The sequence below is a fragment of the Hemicordylus capensis genome, chromosome 6 (genome assembly GCF_027244095.1).
Source record: "Hemicordylus capensis ecotype Gifberg chromosome 6, rHemCap1.1.pri, whole genome shotgun sequence".
Taxonomy (NCBI): Eukaryota; Metazoa; Chordata; class Lepidosauria; order Squamata; family Cordylidae; genus Hemicordylus; species Hemicordylus capensis.
Genome location: NC_069662.1, coordinates 20,381,208 through 20,402,745, shown reverse-complemented (window position 1 = coordinate 20,402,745; position 21,538 = coordinate 20,381,208). Strand labels below are relative to the sequence as shown.

The 21,538-nt window shown below is 45.0% G+C and overlaps 1 protein-coding gene across 1 annotated transcript; it reads right to left on the bottom strand.

Moving 5' to 3' along the window:
• Window positions 1-206: 206 nt before the first annotated feature.
• LOC128330941 (leukocyte immunoglobulin-like receptor subfamily A member 4) lies at window positions 207-20,642 on the bottom strand. Its single transcript, XM_053264310.1, has 8 exons — window positions 20,486-20,642; window positions 18,031-18,321; window positions 17,095-17,385; window positions 13,351-13,635; window positions 9,651-9,944; window positions 5,695-5,985; window positions 4,205-4,294; window positions 207-508 (listed from the first exon to the last, which is right to left on the bottom strand). Exons 1-7 carry the CDS (start codon window positions 20,640-20,642, stop codon window positions 4,206-4,208), a joined length of 1,698 nt encoding a protein of 565 aa, XP_053120285.1. The 3' UTR covers window positions 207-508; window position 4,205.
• Between the last annotated feature and the right edge of the window lie 896 nt (window positions 20,643-21,538).

Genomic DNA, 21,538 nt, shown 5'->3' with positions numbered 1-21,538 from the left:
GATAGCTAAGGCAATTTCCACCACCTGAAGCTCTGCTGTGGAACAATGGATCAATTATTTAATGGAGTACATGTAAATAAATGTGCCTACTATGAAAATGTAAACTTGGACAGTGGCTTTTTGGTGAGATATTGGAAGAATGGCAACATAACTTGAAATTAATAATAAAAAAACCAACAACACTTGTTGATAAAACAAAGCTGATCTCAGACCTTTTCTTTTTAATCCCCCTTTACATTAACCCAACAGAAATAAAATAACCTCAGTTATGAATACTGCAAAACGGAAAGCACATAAAAAGCACTTCTGGACTTAAGGCGCAGTGCAAGGGATAGCACTCAGCAGCTGAGATGGTGGGGTGGGAAGTCTCCGGTGGTGTTGGCTGAATCTATGCCACAGATAGAGGGTGGTATAGGAGCTGAAGGGAAGGAAGTGGTCCTGTGAAGCTCCCAGCCTCAGCTGTTCTCCTGGGAAGATAAGCTCTCACGAAATGGGGGCTCAGCTTTGCCTGGAGAACAGAATGAAAACGACAGTATCAGGAGTCATCAATAATCAGTCTGAACCAATGAATTCATTGTGTGTTCCTGGATCCTTGTGACAAAAATCCCTGGACATCTTTGTGACAAAACCTGCAAACCGTTACACATATTGGTCGTTGTGCCGTGCCACAAAAAGGTGAAATTTGCTTATCAGAGTTTCTTATGCAGTGGCGCTTCCGGTATGACATGTTCTGAAGCAGTTTCCAGATATCATACATCTTGATAACGTCACCTTGCCATCATGGTGGGCTCATGTGCAAAGCTATCTTTGTTTTTATTTTTGCTTCTTGGCCAATGGCTTCAATATATCTAGGAAATTTACACATCCAAGCCTACATTTAATATGAATATATATTGTAGCAAGTATAGGCAGAACTCTGTGGATGTGGCTGAGGGCTTGCTGGAACTTACACAGACAGGGCAGTGGAATTAGCAATGGAGCTCACACAGGTTGGCGGAGACTGAGTGGTCTCCCTTTAGGGAATCGTACCTGAAATGGAGCTTAGATGCTGGTAGCAACACCAAAGGGGCTTTTGTTATGACCAAGGTCACCCCAATTGGACAGGAGCTGAAGGTCCCAAAAGCCCAGGCTCAGGACTGTGTCCGAAATCAGCATTCCAGGCATCAGTGGATTTGTGAGCGAACTGGTTAATTCCTGGGAAACAGGCCAGATAACCTGCCCTCTGTTACAACAGTGAACTGCCTTGGGAAAAGTAGGAGTAATCCTACCTGTCATGCAGCTTGCGATATTTTGCTACAATTGTTTCCCTTGACATGTTTTTGACTTCCTAACACCTCTTTGGGGCAGAGAGTTCAAGCTCAAGTTTTGTTCACACAGCAGAGACAAATCTGCAAAGCTCTGAAATGCAGATTGTCTTGAGAACACCAGAAGAAACCATTCTTTCTTGATAGTCTGGCTGCATGCAGGAGATGTACCCTAAAGCTGCTGAAACCCAGCTCCGGCAAACAAACAATTGTCCTAAGTGAGCGGTTTTTTCTGACACGAGCTAACTGACACTTTTTAGATGCATGACAGACATTGCTATTTTGAAATAACTTTATGTCCAGATCTAAGGAAAAATGATTATAAGAACCTCGCCTTTTGGACATGGCTTCAGCAAACCTTTGCTCCTACTAAAAGCTTGCTGCCTGGCTGCGTACCAAGAAGGCAAAATCGCCCTCTGATAGACAAGAGACTGTTTGCAGCTTCTGCTTCAGGGTGAGAAAGCTGGGACTACTGCGGTCTCTTTCTATCTGCAAACCAGAATGCCTGTTTGAAGCCCATCTGCTAGCATCAGACTCAAGCAACGTTCACTTCCATGTGCCACGAGATCTGGTAATATACTGTCCTGGAAGACAACTCAGCCTTTGCCCCCTCACCCCCTTTTCCTCTACTACAACACCGGCACTCTGCCACCTGCTCCTTTCTCTTCTTTCCATTTTCGCTATCCTTTGTTAGGTTTTACTAGTTAGCTTAACACTTAAACCACATGTAACCAACATATCCATTAGTTAGAAATACTACACTACACTGGGAAACATTATTGATTTAATTGACTTGCTTGATGGCACTATTGGGAAACCTGAGCAGTGTTCCCTCTAACAGGGATTTCCAGATGTTGTTGACTACCATTCCCATAATTCCCAAGCAAAAGCCATTGCAGCTGGGGATTCTGGGAGTTGTAGTCAACAACATCTGGGAATCCCTGTTAGAGGGAACACTGAACCTGAGTGATCTTATTGACCTGTTTGATTTACCTGATCAGCACTATTGCCCATTGAAACTTTATAAGTGTGTCTGTCTTTCCACCTACTCATGTGTCCAGGTCATACATGGTTACCATATCAAAGAACTATGCCAATTTGTGGCTAGAGTGAACAAGCCTTATTCTCATTGCTAGCTTCAGAGCATACACAGAGTGTGAATCAAGCTTGGCTCACAACACTTTCAGTTTACAGAAAGGACGGTAGGCACTAGAGTGGGTTGGGGACAGAATATAAGGAGCCAGTGTTCCCTCCAACAGGGATTTCCAGATGTTGTTGACTACAACTCTCATAATCCCCAAGCAAAAGCCATTGCAGCTAAGGATTCTGGGAGTTGTAGTCAAGAACATCTGAGAATCCTTGTTAAAGGGAACACTGTAAGGAGCTACTTTCAATTAAGTCCAGTGACTGGTCCATTTAGCCCAGTGCTCTCTGCTCTGACTGGCAGTGGTTTTTCAAGGGCTAAGGCAAAGGTGCTCCCAAACCTTGCCGCATGAGATCTTTTAAGCAATGATGCCATATAGCTGTATCCTACATGGGGTACATATGCTATGCTCAGATCCAAGGGCAAGCCTTCATGAGGTGAGGTGAGGCAGTCCTCTCGAGTGGCAGACTATTGGGACACTGGCAGGCAGGCCAAAAAGCTCCCCCCACAACTGCTTTATCTTCCTCCTTCTGCCACTGCCACCACCCGCCATCTGAATAGCTCCTCACCAAGTAATGGCCCAGCAGTGGAACTCAGGAATGAGACACTCCAAGGTGAGATGGTGCAGACCTCTCCTCTCCTCTCCTTCTCCCTTCTCCTCCTTCTCCTGTACTCTCCCCTCCTGCTGGATGCTTGTGAAAAGAAGGGAGGGAGGGAAAATGAGGACAGGGAAGTTACTTTCCTTTCCTCAGTTCCTCTTCCACATTCTCCTTCTTCTCATAAACAGCCCAGTGATGTATAAGGGAGGAGGTGGAGGGGGATGGTCAGCAGTGGTGTATGTGTGCATACCATGCACATACAAGGCATACCATACACATACACAGCAGTGTGTCTGTGTGTGCCATGCACATACAAGGCAGTGGCATTTGGTGGGAGAAGAGGGTGCACCTAAGGGGGAGTGGGAATTTGTGCCCTCAGCAGCAGAGGCAGCTGAATGATGGCCTGTGTTTGGCCCCACCCACCAGCCCTGCCAGTGAAACCCCATGTGCGTGATGTCATGTGCACAGGGGCATGGCTTGGGCTCCGGAGAGTCCCGAGCGAGCTCTCCCCATCTCATTTCAGGCAGAATTTGCTGCCTGACAGCATTTCCCTTCCTCTCCCTCTAGCAAGAGAGAGGAAGGGAAATAAATGCTGTCAGGCAGCAAACACTGCCTGAAATGAGATGGGGATAGTCCACTCGGGCTATCCCAAGCCTGAGCCATGCCCTCATGCATGTGACATCACACACAAAGGGGGTGTGGCCTGAGGTTGGGATAGCCTGAGCAAGCTCTCCCTGTCTCATTTCAGTCAGTGTTTGCTGCCTGACAGCATTGATTTCCCTTCCTCTCCCTTGCTGGAGAGAGAGGAAGGTAAATAAATGCTGTCAGGCAGCAAGCACTGCCTGGAAATTAGAGGGGGAGGACTGGGGTGGGCCTTTGGGCAATCGACCCACGCTCCCTTTGCACATGACGTTACATGCAACAGGGGCTCCAGTGGCCCTTTTCATTGGCGGCCTGGGTTCTTTGAACCCGTTTGCTCAATGATGGCTCTGCCCCTGAGTGCCCTGCCTCAGGTGCACTCAGATCTTGGGCCACTACTGCAAAGACCTGTGACCCCATGACAGCTTTTTGGAATCCTGAAATCCCCTGGAACTCAGCTTCATTTCCTGTTTGGAAAAATGGGGGAACAGAGCAGGAAGCGGGGAGAGTCATCTCACCTCAAATCCTCAAAGTACTGATAATACATGCGAGGAGGAGAAGGATCAGACCTCCTATAGCAAAACGGATGGTGTTGATTTGGCTGTAATCTGGAATGAGATGAGGAAATCAGAATTCTTATTTATTTATTTATTTATTTATACATTTATATACCACCCAATAAAAAAATGTCCCTGGGTGGTTTACAATCATTGTAAATCAAACTGTAGTTGAGAAGAAAGAAAAACAAGTTAAAATAATCAACATAGCAATACCAGGGGATAGCAGAATAGAAGAAAAAGAAATAGAAAAAATCACAAAATACAAAGATTTACAAATTGAAATTGAAAGGCTGTGGCAGAAAAAGACCAAAATAATCCCACTGGTAATTGGCACCCTAGGTGCAATTCCAAAACAACTTGAAGAGCACCTCAACACCATAGGGGCCACAGAAATCACCATCAGCCAATTACAAAAAGCAGCTTTACTGGGAACAGCCTATATTCTGCGATGATATCTATAACAACTGACAATAAAATTCAGCCATCCAAGGTCCTCGGGAAGGACTCGATGTCTGGATAAAACAAACCAGTCAATAACACCTGTCTGACTATGTAAACAAGAAATAATAATAATATATCCTGTCACTCAGTTTGAGTGTTGTGTAAGAGAGGGAAAATTCTCCAAATTCACATTCTCAACACCATGCATATCTTTATGAGTCTAAGCAATTTCCTTCCCCCTTGGCAACCTTTTTTCCTAAACAAAAAGCCCCAAATGTTGTAGCCTTTTCTTATAAGGAACATGGTCCAACCCCCTGATCATTTTGGTTGCCCTCTTCTGCACCTTTTCCAGCTCCACAATACTCTTTCTGAGATGTGGTGACCAGGATTGTATAGAGTATTACAAATGGGGCTGCACCATACCGTTGGAGGAGTTGTGATTAGAATTTTTGGATTTTTCTCTATCCCAGATCTGGTGCAGCCTGCAGATTAAACCATTCATTCATTCATTCATTCAATTCATTCATTTGATTTCTATACCGCCCTTCCAAAAATGGCTCAGGGCAGTTTACACAGTTAAATAATAAATAAATAAGATGGATCCCTGTCCCCAAAGGGCTCATAGTCTAAAAAGAAACATCAGATAGACACCAGCAACAGTCACTGGAAGTACTGTGCTGGGAGTGGATAGGGCCAGTTACTCTCCCCCTGATAAATAAAGAGAATCACCACATTAAAAGGTGCCTCTTTGCCAAGTTAGCAAGGGTGATGTTTTCCCTATCAATTCATCTCCCTGCGAGAAAAAAGCATTATTTGCTTAGATTTGTCATGCCAACCTGATATTTAAGGCATGGGGGAGCTCTACTCTAGATTGGGCCTTCAACTTCATGTGTCCTGTCTTAACAGAAATTATTTAATTAATTAAGCTTCAAAGATCCACCAACCCCCCCCCCGCCCACAAACCCTATGTTGGAAGAAGCATAAGAACAACACCACAGATGCCACACCTGATACCAGAAGCTCCAAGGGCTCACTGGGAGCTGAGAACAGAAAAGGTCTTTCCTCAAATGCATAGCTGCACATATAGATTCCTTGGTGCTCCCAGCTGACGTTACTAATGGAAAGCTCCCCTACATCAAAATCAGGCTTCATGTGCCACTTTACAGTGGGGTCGCCAACCTTATGTAGATAGAAGTTGGCAGGACCATCTTGAATCCTACAATAGATAGAGACTCGTTCTCCAAGGATAACAGACCCACTGGGGCTAATGGAGATGGCAGGCCTGGGTAAGCTGGGATCTGTGCACAGAAGAAAACAAACAGGAAGCAAGATGATGATGACCAACACATGATCAGGCTATAGGGCAGGAAGGTGCACTGGGGCATTGTTTCCCCCTCTGCTACAGAAAACGTACTCCCTCAAAACAATCATACTATGGTTTTGCCTGTGTTACCTATAGACCTTGTGTCAGTGCCTAGGACACCTGCAGACATGCATTTATTCTATGTTAGAAAGTAGAAACTCCCTAGTATTCAGTGGATGCCCATGGAGTAGTGCCATATGACGTAGTTGTGTAAAAAACCCCACCAAATTTCTCTGATTCAACTTAGCATTTTGACAGGGATAAAACCCCTAAAAATACTATAATGTCATTCACACAACCACAAGGAGGTGGACTGGGAGGAGGCAGAAGCCTACCTGTCTTTCCCCAGATGGCCATAACCTGACCAGTCCAAAACTCTGCCACCTGTTCACTCACATGAGCAGCATGACACAGCATGGCAGTGAGGTGGGGTGGAGGAAGCCAGGCATCCAGATATCCCACAATGCACCGCACAAGCAGTAGGGTGCATTGGGAAGGCTCTGTGCTGCTTGGGCTGTCCTTCCTCCCCACCTCTATGATCAAGATGGCTGCCACAGCCCAAGAACAGGTGCCGGCAGTGCAAGCACCCACACGACCAGAGAGTGAGAAGGGAGGCGTGCACATATCCTCTTACCTCACTTTAAGTTCTGGTTAAAAAGCAGGGCTACCCTGAGGGGAAGTGGTGGGATCAGGAGTGATCCCGGTGCTTCACATAACCAGTCCTACCTGGGGTAGTCCTGTATTACCCTTGTAGGGCTGGTTGTGTGAGTGACATTAATATCTGAAGGGCAAGGAAGGAGAATGTGAATCATGTGTAGGATCACAAGAGATTCCTTCTATCTTAAAACCTATAATCGATCCACACTCTGCATTTGGGTCCCAGGATCACAACGTCACATCAGCTGTCAGGATACATTTTGACTGGTCCAGACAAGGTATCCCGTTTTTAGATTGAAGGAAATCATTAGCAGTTCCATCAAGTCATTGGCTTTGATATTTGATATGACATCAAGTTCCAGTCTGAGGCTGCGGTTGCATCTAGGTAGATTGTTTTGGAGGAGGAAGGAAGGAAGGAAGGAAGGAAGGAAGGAAGGAAGGAAGGAAGGAAATGATTGTGAAAAGTTCTGAAGCCACAAGGGGAACAGCAGGATTGTTAGGGGCTGGGACTTCAGTGTCCTCCTATGACTAACAAAACCAGAATAGAATATGCAGATTGAGAGAAATTTGGCTGCTTTCCTTTATCTGCATACTTTAAACATGTTGCAGACTTCAGGGCATGACTGCCAGAAATGTTATGTAACTGTTTGTTACATAATTGTAACTTGTTTTGTATTTATCTTGTATGTTTAGAAGCTTTGGAGCTCTGAGGAAGAATGATCGAAATGGGTTTGAAAATTTCCCGGGCCAGCCCATCAGCTCTGTCGTATATAGATACTCTGCACAGATCTGCTCACTAGCAATTATATTACACCTCCGTTCTCAACATTCCTGCATTTTCTCTTAAAACAACAAGCTCCTCTTACATCTATTTATCACCTGGAGCTCAAGGACTTGTTATCTCAATGCAATGTTTGCAATTGTTATTTTAGTTATGTCAGAATTCAGGTGATTTGTGACTCTTGTGATTTACACAAGTAGATCTATGTGACTAACACATGAAAATTATATGAGGTCATGTGATTGTATATATTCAAATAATTATGGATATTTATTCAATTTTGCAGTCTTTTCAGTTTTGTTATATACAAGTATAAGGTGGGTTTCCCCCACAGAGAAGAAATTTGTAATTTTCAAAACTGTGCCTGCCTGAGAGGTGTTATCTATTCTACCAGTCACTACTGCACGGTTCATGTTTATCTATCACCAGCTGGTCATGCAGTCCCGCATTTTTGACTTTCCAGAAGTGACATCCCATCCCACCCCGCCCCCACCCCCCAGCATGATCTTCATTCAGGAGAAGAAAATACCCCACCACCACCACTGAGGGGGACGAAGCAATTGAGACTTCTTGGATGATTGCCTGCTTTCTATAAAAAGACAAGAGAACCATGCCACAAGCAGCTGGTAGAATCTATTAAATTTCATAGCCAAGTTTATGAACAAATTTATGACTCTGCAGATGCTCAGGAACTGTGGACATACTTAGGTACATACAAAGTGGATTGGTGGTCTTACACAGCACATGCTCAGAGAGAACCGTATAATTCAGTAATCGCCTTCACTGAATGAAGGGAGAGTCACAAGAGGGCATGATGGTATGCTGAATATCTGTTAATGACTCTTCCCTCTGGTTTGCAATATAACTTGCAGCTGCTCAAATGCCTTTAGAATGGAAAATTAACATTTTCTGACTCTAACCTGGAGAAAGAAAGATTTGTCAAGACAATGAGGGGCTTTATCTTTCTGATCTTGAAAATAATGCCTGAATTTGGACATGATAGGAAAGCGGAGGTCCCTTCACCTCTGGTTTCCCAAGTCATATGTCTGAATTGAGGAAACCAGAGTTAAGGACAAAAAGGGACCCGCGGTTTCCCTTGCAAAACTCCACTCTGAACCTTCAGTAAGAGTGGAGTTTCGCTGCCCTTAACTCAGATTCTGTAGTGCCAGTGTTACATCCAAACACTGGTATCACAGTTTCGGCCCCATGGAATCAGAGTTGAGGGAGGAAGCTCCTATCTCCCTCTGGCCCGACTGGCTGTGTGGGCTGTCCTTCTGTTAAGAAGGAAGCCTGCACACCCAACTCCCATGCCTCTCTGCAGTCTCTCTGACTGCAGAGAGGCAGCTCTCTGTCTAAAAAAGGAAGCCAATATGTTGATAATAAAAATAAATTGATTCAATCAGCTACTAACTCTCAATGCATCAGGTCCCCCTCCACCCGAATATAGTCCTTAAGGTATTCTAGAGGTCTTCTTCCTCTGTTTGCCATGCCCTGAGGATCCATCTATGTATATGCAGATTATTTCTGTATGAATAAATTTGTGAAGTGATTTCTGAATACTCTTAAGCATTCTCTTTACTCCAGCTGAAGAACATTAGAAAAAACAGTGGCTGGGGAACATTCTTGTCCATGTCTACTAGGAACTGACTCTATCCTCTTTACTGACACTTCTGCTGTTTGTGAGGTCCAGAATGGGCTACCCTGTGAACATTGTACTTATGGAAATGTTTCAGATTATATTAAGAATAAAGAGGAAAAGAATATCAAGCTGTTTCAAGGCTGTGCCAGATTTAGGCACAAGCTACAATAAATACAGTTTAGGGCCTTGTATTATGAGTGGCCTCTGAATACCAAAAAATGACTAAATTTCAAATTTTACATAATATATTTTCATTCAAAGGTGATTTTTGCTGATTTTCTCATGCAAATCAGTTATTGCAAACTGTTTTTGATGGATTTTTAGTTTTTCATTGCATCTTTGCCAAGTAGAAATAAAATGATATTGTTACTATTTTCATTGTCCTTTTTGTTAGAATAATACTTTTAACAAAATGCTATGGGGCCTTTAAAGCTTGGCATAATTTAGGGCCTCAGCATGTCATAATCTGGCCCTACTCCAAGGGTTTTAATCTTTGGCATCTGTGCTGAATTAGGATCCTCACCTAATACCAACAGTTTCACATCATCATAGCTGGTTTCTGAGGCAGTGAAAAGCTCTGTTGATGGTCTGTAGCTGCAGCGGTAGCTTCCTCTGTCCTCCAGGACCACACGGCTGATGATGAACTTCTCTGCATCCCCCTCTGGCACTGCTAAATGTGATATAATTTGACCTCTAGGCTTATGAAGATAAAACACCTGGATTGGCCCTTTGGCCCAGCACTGAATGGTAACGTTGCTCCCCAGAACTGCCACCCAATCAGAGTTCAGGGAGATGTTGGGCCTGGGTAGATCAGGATCTGTGGGCAGAATGAAAACAGCTTAGTGCAGAATGTGTCCAAAGCATCATCCATGCACCAGAAATTACTTCATGTTGCAAGCAGAAACATGACCCTTCTGGTTGATCTTCTGAACAAAGGGAAGCAAAAATTGCCATATAGATAGACAGTGACACTATATAGCATGGATGTTGTTGCCTGCTGTGCTTCTTACCCATCAAAGAGCCCTTGGCATATTCTCTGCCCCTCCATCCTACCTCCACTCTGCCTACAGTTACTGTGTGGACAAATGTGAAACATCTGCCAATGAGAAGGTTATTCTCATTGTTTAGTGGTATGCCATTTTATAACACATGTACAATGAACAACCCAACCCCCACAAATGGAGAGGAGAGCTGGTCTTGTGGTAGCAAACAAGACTTGTCCCCTTATGAATGGGAGACTAGTAGTGTGAGCACTGTAAAATATTCCCCTCAGGGGATAGAGCACTCTGGGAAGAGCAGAAGGTTCCAAGTTCCCTCCCTGGCTTCTCCAAGATAGGGCTGAGAGAGATTCCTGCCTGCAACCTTGGAGAAGCCGCTGCCAGTCTGTGAAGACAATACTGGGCTAGATAGACCAAGGGTCTAGCTCAGTATATGGCAGCATCCTATGTTCCTATGAACTCCTCTGGAGGAAACATGACATCTCTAATTGTCCTGCTCAGTCCAGAACTTTAGGCATAGGAGAGTGACAGGCTTTTTCTCTGTGCCCCCCATAAAGTTGCCTATATATTGTCCTGTTCAGCAATTGGCCCCTGCACTACTCTTCAAAATAATCCAGATTATGTAACAACAAAAGCTGAGCTGGACTAAATTGTGTAAACCAAGCGTATTTGCAAAAATGTGTTGTCCATGTGCATAGTTCAAACCCTTTTGCATTATTTATTTGACTTCTCCTAGACATAGGTCACATTCGTACATAATGTGGAACTGGAGCTTAAGGGGCCAGAGATTGCCAAACCTGCATGTCTGAATGCAGGATACTCCAGTTCCATGAGGCAACCAACCCAAGATTTTGTTTTTATAACTCTAATCTGAACCCTTGGATTGCAGTGAGTTTTGTCGCTCCAACCTGAGGATAAACACAGCCTGTGTTATGCCTGAATTTGGACCTACAGGCTGTGTTCCCTGTTACTGGAGTTGAGGGAGGAAACTCCTCCCTCTTTCCAGCCGTGATTGGTTGTGTAACCAATCCTTCATATCCTTCATGCATGTCCTTCTCTGTGCTCTCACTGACTGCAGGCTCCCTGCTCTCCGTTACGTCCAAATTCGGACAGGAGAGGAAGGATGGGGTAGGATGGGGTGGGGTGGAGAACCATGGGTCCATTACACCCACGGTTCCATGTTACGTGTGCATGTGTCCATAGGGAGAGGCAACGAACTTGAAAGGGCACTGAGGCCCTCTGCTGAGAACACCAGAAACCTTTCTCAGCAACACTTGCAGCTTCTGAGATTCTACCAGGCATTGCCTGTTGACAAGCAGAATTTCCAGAGACATAATTTTTTTTTTTAAGCAAGAAAAGTCTCAATTCATGGAGACCATTGTTGTAGCACTGGAGCCATTTTTGCCACCAGGGAGGAGCAGAGAGAGAACTCTCCCCCTCTTCTCTGAAAAACTACTTTCCATAGCTTGCTACTGTCACCGTCCATGCTCTACTCAAGGTGTTGCTATGGCTCAGGGCGATATTGGCCTTGGGTAGACCAGGGACACTGAGAACATAAAATATTGTATACCGCACCTCAGGTAGGACCAAAGGGGAGGAGTGAATTTGACTTGCCCTGGAACTATGCAGTGATATTTCTTGACCTTTCTAGAAAGTAGCTCGGTTGATTTTTGAGCCAATCTGATCCAAGGTGGGGGAGTGAGCGCACTCATCACTTCTGTAAAGGTAAAGTGTGCCGTCGGGTCGGTGTCGACTTCTGGCGACCACTGAGCCCTGTGGTTGTCTTTGGTAGAATACAGGAAAGGTTTACCATTGCCATCTCCCGCAGAGTATGAGATGATGCCTTTCAGCATCTTCCTATATCACTGCTGCTCGATATAGGTACCAGCAGGAATTCGAACCGGCAACCACTGGCTTGCTAATCAAGTGATTTCCTCACTACGCCATTAGGTAGCTTCATCACTACTGTTGGTCTAGCAAAATTTACAGATGTGTATTGGGTAACTGGGCCTTTAAGGCTCACTGGTGTGGGGTTGGAGCAGGAAAGAAACAGCGTTCTACCCATTTCCCTGGCAGAGAACTGTGGGTTCAGGTGACCCAAGCGGCTTCCCTGGGCGTTAAAGCCGGCCTCCTTCTGTCAGGGTCTTGTGTGATTAGGGTCCCAACTTTTGAACATTTCTCTTGCAGTTGGTGTCTTTAACAAGCATTCAGTCTGCACGAATAAATGTGTAACACTTTTTTGCAGCATGAAAAGCCATCTGCTATTTGTTGGAGATCATGCCTCTGTCAAAGGCACAGCCACATGGGCAAATCACAAAAGCTAACAACCCTACTCATCGCCCCAGTGTTCAGATGGAGGACAAAGAACACTTTTGGACAGAAGAAATGAGTCAACTGTTATTATTAATTATTATTACTTACATTTTATATCCCGTTCTTCCTCCAACGAACCCAGAGCAGTGTACTACATACTTAAGTTTCTCCTCACAACAACCCTGTAAAGTAGGTTAGGCTGAGAGAGAGAAGTGACTGGCCCAGAGTAACCCAGCAAGTCTCATGGCTGCTTGAGGGATTTGAACTCGGGTCTCCCCGGTCCTAGTCCAGCACTCTAACCACTACACCACGCTGGCCTGTAATGCATTCATCAGCCAACATTCTCCAGGTACCAATACACAGCACTTCACAAATTTGCAATTATGCTGTTTCCTCTAGGCTTTGTCCATCTCTGATGAGACTCATTTGTCTAATGCCACTCAACCACAGGAGACTTGGCCTAAAATTTATGAAGGAAGCCTGAAGGGCAAATATGCAGTGAATTTTCCTTATTCTTCTGAAGCAAGAATGATTCATCCTTTCCATCCATCCTTAAAACAAAATATTATTTTAAAATTTTAAAATTGTTGTAATGTGTGTGTTTCCCCCCCTCCCCATTTTTGTCTTAACAAATGTTTTACTTTGTTTTTATCCTGTTGTAAACCGCCCAGAGACGTAGGTTTTGGATGGTATAAAAATGTTTTAATAAATAATAAAATAAAATAAAATAAAAAACTACCTTGCACAATCCACCTCCTAGTGCTTTGCTACTAAATACCCAATAGATACTGCATATAATGGTAAGTTGAATCCCAAAATGAATACTTGAGGTTTATGGTCCAGGCAAATGAATTTTCAAGGTTTATCGGATCCACAAGGTTTATGGTGTGCATGCAGAGGCAACCCACTTACCGGTGATGAGCAGCTCCACGGGTTCACTGGGCTTGGAGATGAAAAAGGGATTCAAGCTGAGACCATACCTACAGCTGTATCTCCCTCCACTCTTCCAGTTCACATTGCTGATGGTGAGCTTGGCCAGGGTCTCATTGGTCTTCATGAGCTCCTGGGACATCTGGTCTCCAGCCTTTTTGAGGTAGAACCTCACAGCCTTTTGGGGGGTTTGGCAATGGAAAGTGGCATTTTCACCAAAGGTGATCTGTCCAGTGGGGCTCAGGAAGATGGTTGGTCTGTTGGGATCTGTGGAGAGTGAGAGTGAGAGTGAGAGTGAGAGTGAGAGTGAGAGTGAGAGAGAGAGAGAGAGAGAGAGAGGACGGGCCACGCCACCCAGAACTGTGGACTGCTGGCAACCCTATGATTTCCTTGGCCATCAGATGGAAAGAGTGCAGTTGTCACTCACAGGCTTCCATCCAAGTCTCAAGCAGATCTGGTAATTTCATGCTCAAATGAAGGAAAACAAATTTAAGCAGGTATGATTCAATTTAAACAGGTATAATTCTAGAGTTTGGGGGGTGGACAGGCATCCTTTGGAAGTTTGAGAAGAGAGTAGGACGTCCTTTTCATCCATGGCCCCCTGCCTTGACTCTTCTCCCCCTTTTTCCATAGGGGAGAAATTGTAGCTCGGTGGTAAAACAGTACGTTGGCTGAAGAAGGTTCCAGTTTCAACCCCTGGCACCTCCAATGAGGGTTGAGGAGAAAACCCTTGTCTGGAACCTTGGAGAGTGACTGCAGCTCATGGCAGAACACATTGACCTAGATGGACCAATGGTCTAGTTCAGTATAAGGCAGTCTCCTATATTCCTATCTGAAATACAGAAATTTCAGATAGGAACTACAGAGTGTAGCTGTGCTATCCAGGGCTCATGCACTCTGAAAACATCATTATACTTCTCTACATTGCTGCAACAGCAATTTATGCCGCTGAACTGGCAGAGAAGCCCCACAGTCTGCTTTGGTCTACTTACTGCACAACAGAACAGCTCACCTAGGGCTAGTGAACCAGGAGTCCATGGTCTTAGCATACTGATCCGAGTGATGTACATTGGTAGAATCTCAACTCTGGGCAGGGTTTGTAAGGTAGAAAACCTCCTGCAATCCCTGATCTGGAGGACAGAGCTGTGATGCTTCCAGAGCACAGAATGCAGACTGAGATTAATATTTCTGCCTCCTGGAGACATGGACTTTCCTTTCATTAAAAAGAAAAGGATCTAGTCCTTATGTTTGCCAATATATGCTTGCAATTGTGTGAAATCTTTAAAACCAAAGTGAGAAGTCTAGGATTTCAGGTATTGGGGGTGGGCGAATAAGAGCCCTGCATAATTGCCTGCTGTTTATCATAACACAACATCCAGATAATGCTACGAAGTCAGAAAAGCATGCATATCTTCTTAATTTGTGCCACAGAATTCAGCATGACTATGATAAATGTTAGATGGCCATCCATTTTGTCTCTGAGCTTTATGCTGGCTTTGTTTCCACATATTACCAACATTACTTTTGAAACCATAAAGACAACAGCAAAGGCCTGTTCACACAATATCAACATCAGGATAGGAGGCATTGTAACCCTAGCCTGCATGATTGCGTGGACTCACTAAAATCCCCTCCAACCCAAGTTGCTCAAAGAAGGGTAACCCAGCTTTTGTACCCTGCTGTTAACCAAGGTAGGAGGAGAGGAGAGCTTTTCTACCTTGCTTTGCTGGTTGTGTTCATCCATGTACTTTCCCCAGCATCTACCAGGAACTAGCAGGCTTGGAAACAATAGAGAACTGCAGCTATAAACAACAGAGAGCTGTGGATACAGAGACTATTGTCATGGATGTGCCACTCTGCAAAGCATACAGGATGATCCTGTATTTGGAGTAGCTTCAGCAGGGCTGAGTCCGCCTCTTGCTCCTTGGTGGCCAGAGGGCACCTGCCAACATCATGAGGTTTTCCAGTCTACTGGCAACACAAGGCATACAGGGGAGGCTTTGTAGGCCTTTGGAAGACTTGCTATGCTTGCAGCTCCTGATTTCAGCAGTGGAAGCCTTGCCTGGCTTACCTGTGTGTTTGCTGGGTTTGCTGACCCCAACAAGGGTGCACCTAGGTATTTTTTGGTGCCCAGAACAAGGGCTTTGGAGGCTCCCCTGCTGTGAGGGCGCCCACTGCAAACTCCCCCTTATTTTATTTTTTTTAAAAATACCTCTTATTCCGGCCCCAACAACTACTGCCCAGTCCTCGCCACTGCTTGCTGCAATTTCCCACTTTTCCTTGCCAGGAAGGTGAGTGGAGTGGAGCAGAGCAGGCCACCCCCAGTGGCGGGTGCAGGTGAGCCTCCTCAGCCTGTGCAGACCGGCCTCCTCTGCCCACATGCCTGCGCAGTAGGGGTATGGAGTGTTGCATCCCATGACATCACAGGAGGCAACACTCCATACTCCTACTGCGCATGCACGCAGGCAGAGGAAGCCAGCCTGTGCAGGCTAAGGAGGCCCACCTGCACCCACCACCAGTGCTTCTGGGGGGTGAATGGAGTGGAGCAGACAAGAAGTGGCGGAGGGGAAATAGTGGCAGAGGCCGGGCAGCGGCGGCAGTGCATCGGGGCTCTGAGGCCCAGAGCATTTGGGGGGCCCCCAGGAGGCCACGGACCCCTGCCCTGTGGTCCATGCCTAAACACACCACTGGACCCAAACAGAGGTTCTGATCACCTGTGGCTACGACGATAGGCATTTTTTAAGCCTCCAACCAACTCCCAAATGGCCGTGTGAAGAGGAAGTGACGTGCTGTTTCTATTTTATTCAATAGTCCAAAAAATCCTGCCAGGTTAAGGCCAGAGCGAAGGCTATCTCATTTTGGTTCAAGCTCCACAAAGCCAGGAAGCTGGAACCTAAGGCAGATGCCTTAACAGACATGCCATATTGATCAGTAAGGATGCTGTGCGATGTCACAAATTCTGACAAATTCTCTTAGAACGTGCCCTCTTTGCACTCACACTTCTTGCTCTTTGAGGCCCAGATCAAGATGGAGAGGATGGAGCGCCTGGCACCAGCAAAGATGCCCCATGCTGTCCTGGTCCTGTACTGCCTTATGAAGCACCTGAGCCTTGCTGTATTACTAGAGGGAGGCCCAGTCTTTCCAGGAAATACTGGTCCCGTGTAAGGAACAAACTCTCATTCCATTCAGCAGGGGAGCTCCTAGCTCAGGTGATGCAGTCAGCCCGCTGGAGCACCAGGGCAAGCCGCAATATTTATCAGATTTCCTTGAGATTAGGCACATTTCTAGGCCTCATCAAGTAGATAAAGCATACCAAGTTTCACATTATTAGCTCAACAGTTGTAATATTTATAAACAATAGAAGTTTGAGGCATTTTTTCTTGCTCGCCTAAACAAAAGGGAAGCTCATGTGCCCCTTTAAAATGAAAGCCAGAATTTGGGAAGAGGTAGTTTTGCTCTTAACCCCACATGCCGAGCTTTTTCTGTACTACTCCCACACAACCACAATATATACCCAGCTGTGAGGAAGAAGCCCCGCTGAAAGGTCTGTTCCATGTGCTCCCAGATCAGGATGAGTGACATGAGAAAGGGTTTTTCTCCTTCCAGGCAGGAATCAGGTCTGTTTCCTGACTTTTGTGCCATCCATGAGGACCAGGATAAATGAAGCTATAGTAAGCTGGTTCACCAATATTGTTAGTCTCTTGGAAATTGGATCAGGTCCCTTACCTAATACGAACAGCTCCAGAACATCACTGGTCTCTGAGGAGATGAATTCGCCTGTTGGGGGTCTATAGCTGCAAGTGTAGCTCCCTCCATCATCCTGGCTCACACTGCTGATGAAGAACCTGGCCGTGCCTCCACCTGGCTTCATCAACTGGGATGTTGCTTTACCTCCAGTCTTATGAAGAGAAAAGCTCCAGCTTGGACCTTCCACCCAGCATTGAATGGTGATGCTGCTTCCCAGAACTGCCATCCTGCTGGGGATCACAGATATTTTGGGCCTGGCAAGATCAGGAGCTGTCAGCAGAAAGAAGGTTACTCAGTGTATAGGATCTCATAAGCTTCATGAAAGCATTCAAAGAAGCTATTCTGACAATCAGTGGTAAACGCTTTAGTAGAAATTATGTATGCACACACACAGAAGCCATGGTACTTATTTTCCTGCAACTTGGTGGCGGGGAGGTATCCAATCCAAGAAAGTTGCTACTTACTTATAACCAAACCTAAACACCAATGAAATGAATAACAGCATTCTTAGGGAGCTGAACTCTGCAACCAGTCTTAACTATTTTATCCTGTACATCGTGGTGCAGGTTGGGAACCAATGAATGCGACCATTAAAGCAATGTAAATATTAAATGTAAATATAAAAAAAATTCAATTCAATTTAAAAGTTAAACATGCATTAGAGGAGCATGGAGGACCTAGCCAAATTAGGTTGCCATGGTTATGATTCTGTAGGCCAGTGCAGTATCTCAGACTGCACATCAGAGCTCAGGTCCCCCATAATGTGAACACCATGGGCCTTCAGAATGTACTCACTTTTTGGAGCGCAGGTGGAGCTGCCACACCCATAAGTATTCCTGTAAATCAAAGTTCCCTTCCTCCTGTAATTGAATAGACACTAAAGTTACAGTCCCCAAACTAAATTTTACCTTTTACCTGCAATCAGCAACGCCACACTATTACTGGGCTCCGACAACACATAAGTAAATTCTGTGTGGCGGCATCTACAGTAAAACTTCCCTCTGTATTCCCAGCTTGCATTTCTGATGATGAAGAAATTATCCTCTGATGCAATCACCATGGAAAGGGGAGTAGTAGTATATGCAGACATTAGGAAACAGAAGCCTTTTGCACTGTAACGGCTCCTGCAGTGGAAAGTGACATTTCCTCCAAGGACAGCCACCTCCATGGGCTGCAGGGAGAGGGTAGGTTTCTCATAATAAGGATCTGTACAAAGAAATAGAGGAAACAATGATTACTGCTGGGGACTCTGGCCATGCTGTACTTTCCTCAGCCACAAGAAAGCAGAAGGAGAGGGTTGGTCACACCACCTATTTTTCCTCAGGCCTCACAGCCAACCACCTAATGCTACCCAACTTTGATGTATTGATGCACAAAGAGAGGCGCACACTGATTTGAGTAGTCATCCTAGAGATCAGCAGGTGGACAGGGATGTCCAAATACCGACCCTTGGTATCCTCTTGGGTTCCTCTCCTTCCTTTCCTTCAACTTAACCTTCTGCACACACACCCCCAAAAATGCAATTTCTAACATTTCCATATTAAAACATATTAGAACATTACACACTAGAACAGGCCTGCTCAACTTTGGCACTCCAGGTGTTTTTGGACTACAGCTCCCATAATCCCCAGCTTCAGTGGCCAATAGCCAGGGATTATGGGAGTTATAGGCCAACATCTGCAGGAGGGTCAAACTTGAGCTATCCTAAACTAGAATGACTGCCGCAGCTGCTTTGCACAACAGTGTTCCCTGCTTCCCCCTATTCCAGTCCAGGGTATATAAGAGGGTCTTGCTGATGGCCCTGCCTAGACTTAGAAAAGAATATTCTCCCATTCGTTTTTTAAAAATTATCCAACCCCTAGAAGGGATGTGCCTGCACATCAGGTGCTATTGAAACTACAGCTCATGTCTTACTCTATTGTGAGCTGTACAGGGAGTCTCGCCGGCTTTATATTTTCCCGCTTTTAACTAATTTTCCAGGTCATTTGGATTTCTTTTATCTAAGTTTTTTGCTATCAGACCAGAATGATGAGACATCCTTAAACATTGCCAAGTTCTGCTCGATTGCCAGTAAAATCCAGCATGTATTTTGCCTAGGGGGTTAGGTTACAGCATTGTTTGTGTGCCTGTTACTGTATTATGTCTAACCACTTCCCCTTTCTCTAATCTCTACTGAGTTATTTGCTGGTCTGGCTGTGACCAATAAAGATTGATTGATAGAAGGGATGTGAATAATTCTCCAAATTACTCTCATCCATTCTAGGTGAGGGTTATTATTATTATTATTAAATGAATTGGAGAATACTCTTTTCCAAGTCTTGGTGTAGCATCCTTGCTTCCCTGAGCCTTCTCCCGGGGGGGAGGGGGGTCTCATGTTTGGGTCACTGGGCTCACAACCTGGTGGAGTGGAGAGTGGTAGGAAAGGGTTAAGGCATGTGGAGTCTGCTCTGGCAGTTGGTCCAACTCCATGATTGAGCCACTTGCTGGCAAAGCGCTCTGGAGATTGCCAAGTGTGGCTGAGAACTGTCGGAGTTGCTTCAGCCACCCATTCCATCTTTGGAGCCAATGGCAGAACAACTGACAACACACTGAAGGCTCTCCAGCTTGAGGGCAGCGTGAGGGCTGCTGGGATACTGCCTGGCTCCCAGTAAGGTAATGGAAGTTACCTGGGATTGTGTGGCTGATCCAGTGTAGCATCACTGGCATCGCTAAAGATTGTGTGCCGGGTTTACCTGCCGATCCTGCCCAAACTCCAGGGCCAGAAAAGTGATTGTGAGAATGCAGCCATAGTAAAAATAAAAAATAAAAATAGTGCAGATGCACTTGTGCAAAATAAGAGAGCCAATCTAATGGGCTTAATATACATGATGCAAAATGGAGCACCCAGCTATTGGAAATGTTCTTCCACATCCACTCATCTTCAGAGATTTCAGCAGGCATTGCCCCCACCCCCTGACTCCAGGCAGATCTTCACAGCTATGAGGAGAAAAGGCTTGCTTTTGTTGTTGTTTATAATAGCAAGTCATGTTCTTGGGAAGCTGCTATCTGCACATAAAGCCAAAATTTGAGCTTCTTCTGTGCCCTCCAATCATCACAACATGCACACTGTGTAGGAGAAGCCACACCTTAGAGCCGGGTAGGACAAGTGACCTGAGAAAGAACTTCCTTCCCTTAGCAAGCTGGATTTTGCTTTCTTGTCCCCTCCTGGCTCTTGTGCCTTCAGCAGAGTGCCAGATAGGCTTCTCTATGAATGTTGTGCTTATGGAACCCCTCAACACAATCCTCTTCAGAGTAAAATGGTATGGCAAAGGCATAAAAAGCTGGGCTGCCATTGGTTTTAGTCAGGGAAAGGCTGAATTAGGATCTTTACCTGCGACAAAGAGTTCCAAGTCATCACTTGTGTTTGAGATGAAAAACCCCGATGGGGGTTTGTATCTGCAGCGGTATCTCCCTCCTTGACGCCTTTTCACTCCAAAGATGGTGAAGGTGGCATTGGAACCATCTGGTTCCACTGATTCTGGTTTCATCATCTCATTTTTAGTGTAATAAAAATAGAACTTTATGCTCAGATGGTTGGCCCAGCAATGAATGGTAACCTGGCTTCCCAGAAAAGCTGGGTTGTCAGAGCTCAGGAAGATTTTGGGTCTGGGTAGATCAGCATCTGTGAGCAGAAAGAAAACAACTCTAGCAATGGTCACAGCCTCAGAAAAGACAACCGATCCCAGGAATGTCCATGCCGTCCCCTGGATTTTTGGGGAAAGGGGAAAAATATTTTAAAAGTCAAGATGCCTTCTGCAGCTGCTTGCTCCCTCTCAGCAGGAAGCAAAGAGGTAGACTAGAGGCTTGTTTCCTGTCCCTGCTGGTCCACATACTGTGTGTGTGTGTGTGTGTGTGTGTGTGTGTGTGTGTGTGTGTGTGTGTGTAGGGGGCAAATTGAAGCTTGGAGGGACAAATGGTTTCAGTCTGGTTTGCATTGCTTTGACTCCACTTTTGGCCCTCAAGTGGCCCTTCACTTCAGGCCAAAGTTGGTGGAAGCAGATTAAACCCCAAATGGTCCCTGTAGCTTTTCACAGCCCTAGTAATAGGCATTTGCAATAATTGTAATATTGTAATAATTATAATTATTAATAATTTATTGTAATAATTACTAGGACTGTGTAACCCCTATAATATCAGATTTAATACAATTTAATCTGATACAATAGTTATTGGAATCCGATTTGGGGCCTCTAAAGATATTGGCTATTTCTTACTAGAAATCAATTTTAAAAAATGGAAATATTCAATGGAAAAATGGGGAAAAAATCATAAATTGGAAATGGCTGGTCAAAGAGTTCTGAAAATGGGCACACATATAGGACAAGATGGCAGGACTCTATATATTGAATTTGAAGCAAATGGGTAAATCCATGGATATTTAATG

What these genes read in the sequence shown, in the direction of transcription:
- LOC128330941 (XM_053264310.1), bottom strand. Translation starts at nt 20,642, where the DNA reads ATGAAACCAGAATCAGTGGAACCAGATGGTTCCAATGCCACCTTCACC. An exon ending in CTTGGAACTCTTTGTCGCAG is followed by an intron (nt 18,322 to 20,485) that starts GTAAAGATCCTA and finishes TTCTTTGTACAG; the next exon opens with ATCCTTATTATGAGAAACCT. An exon ending in CTTGGAGCTTCTGGTATCAG is followed by an intron (nt 4,295 to 5,694) that starts GTGTGGCATCTG and finishes ATCTCATTCCAG; the next exon opens with ATTACAGCCAAATCAACACC.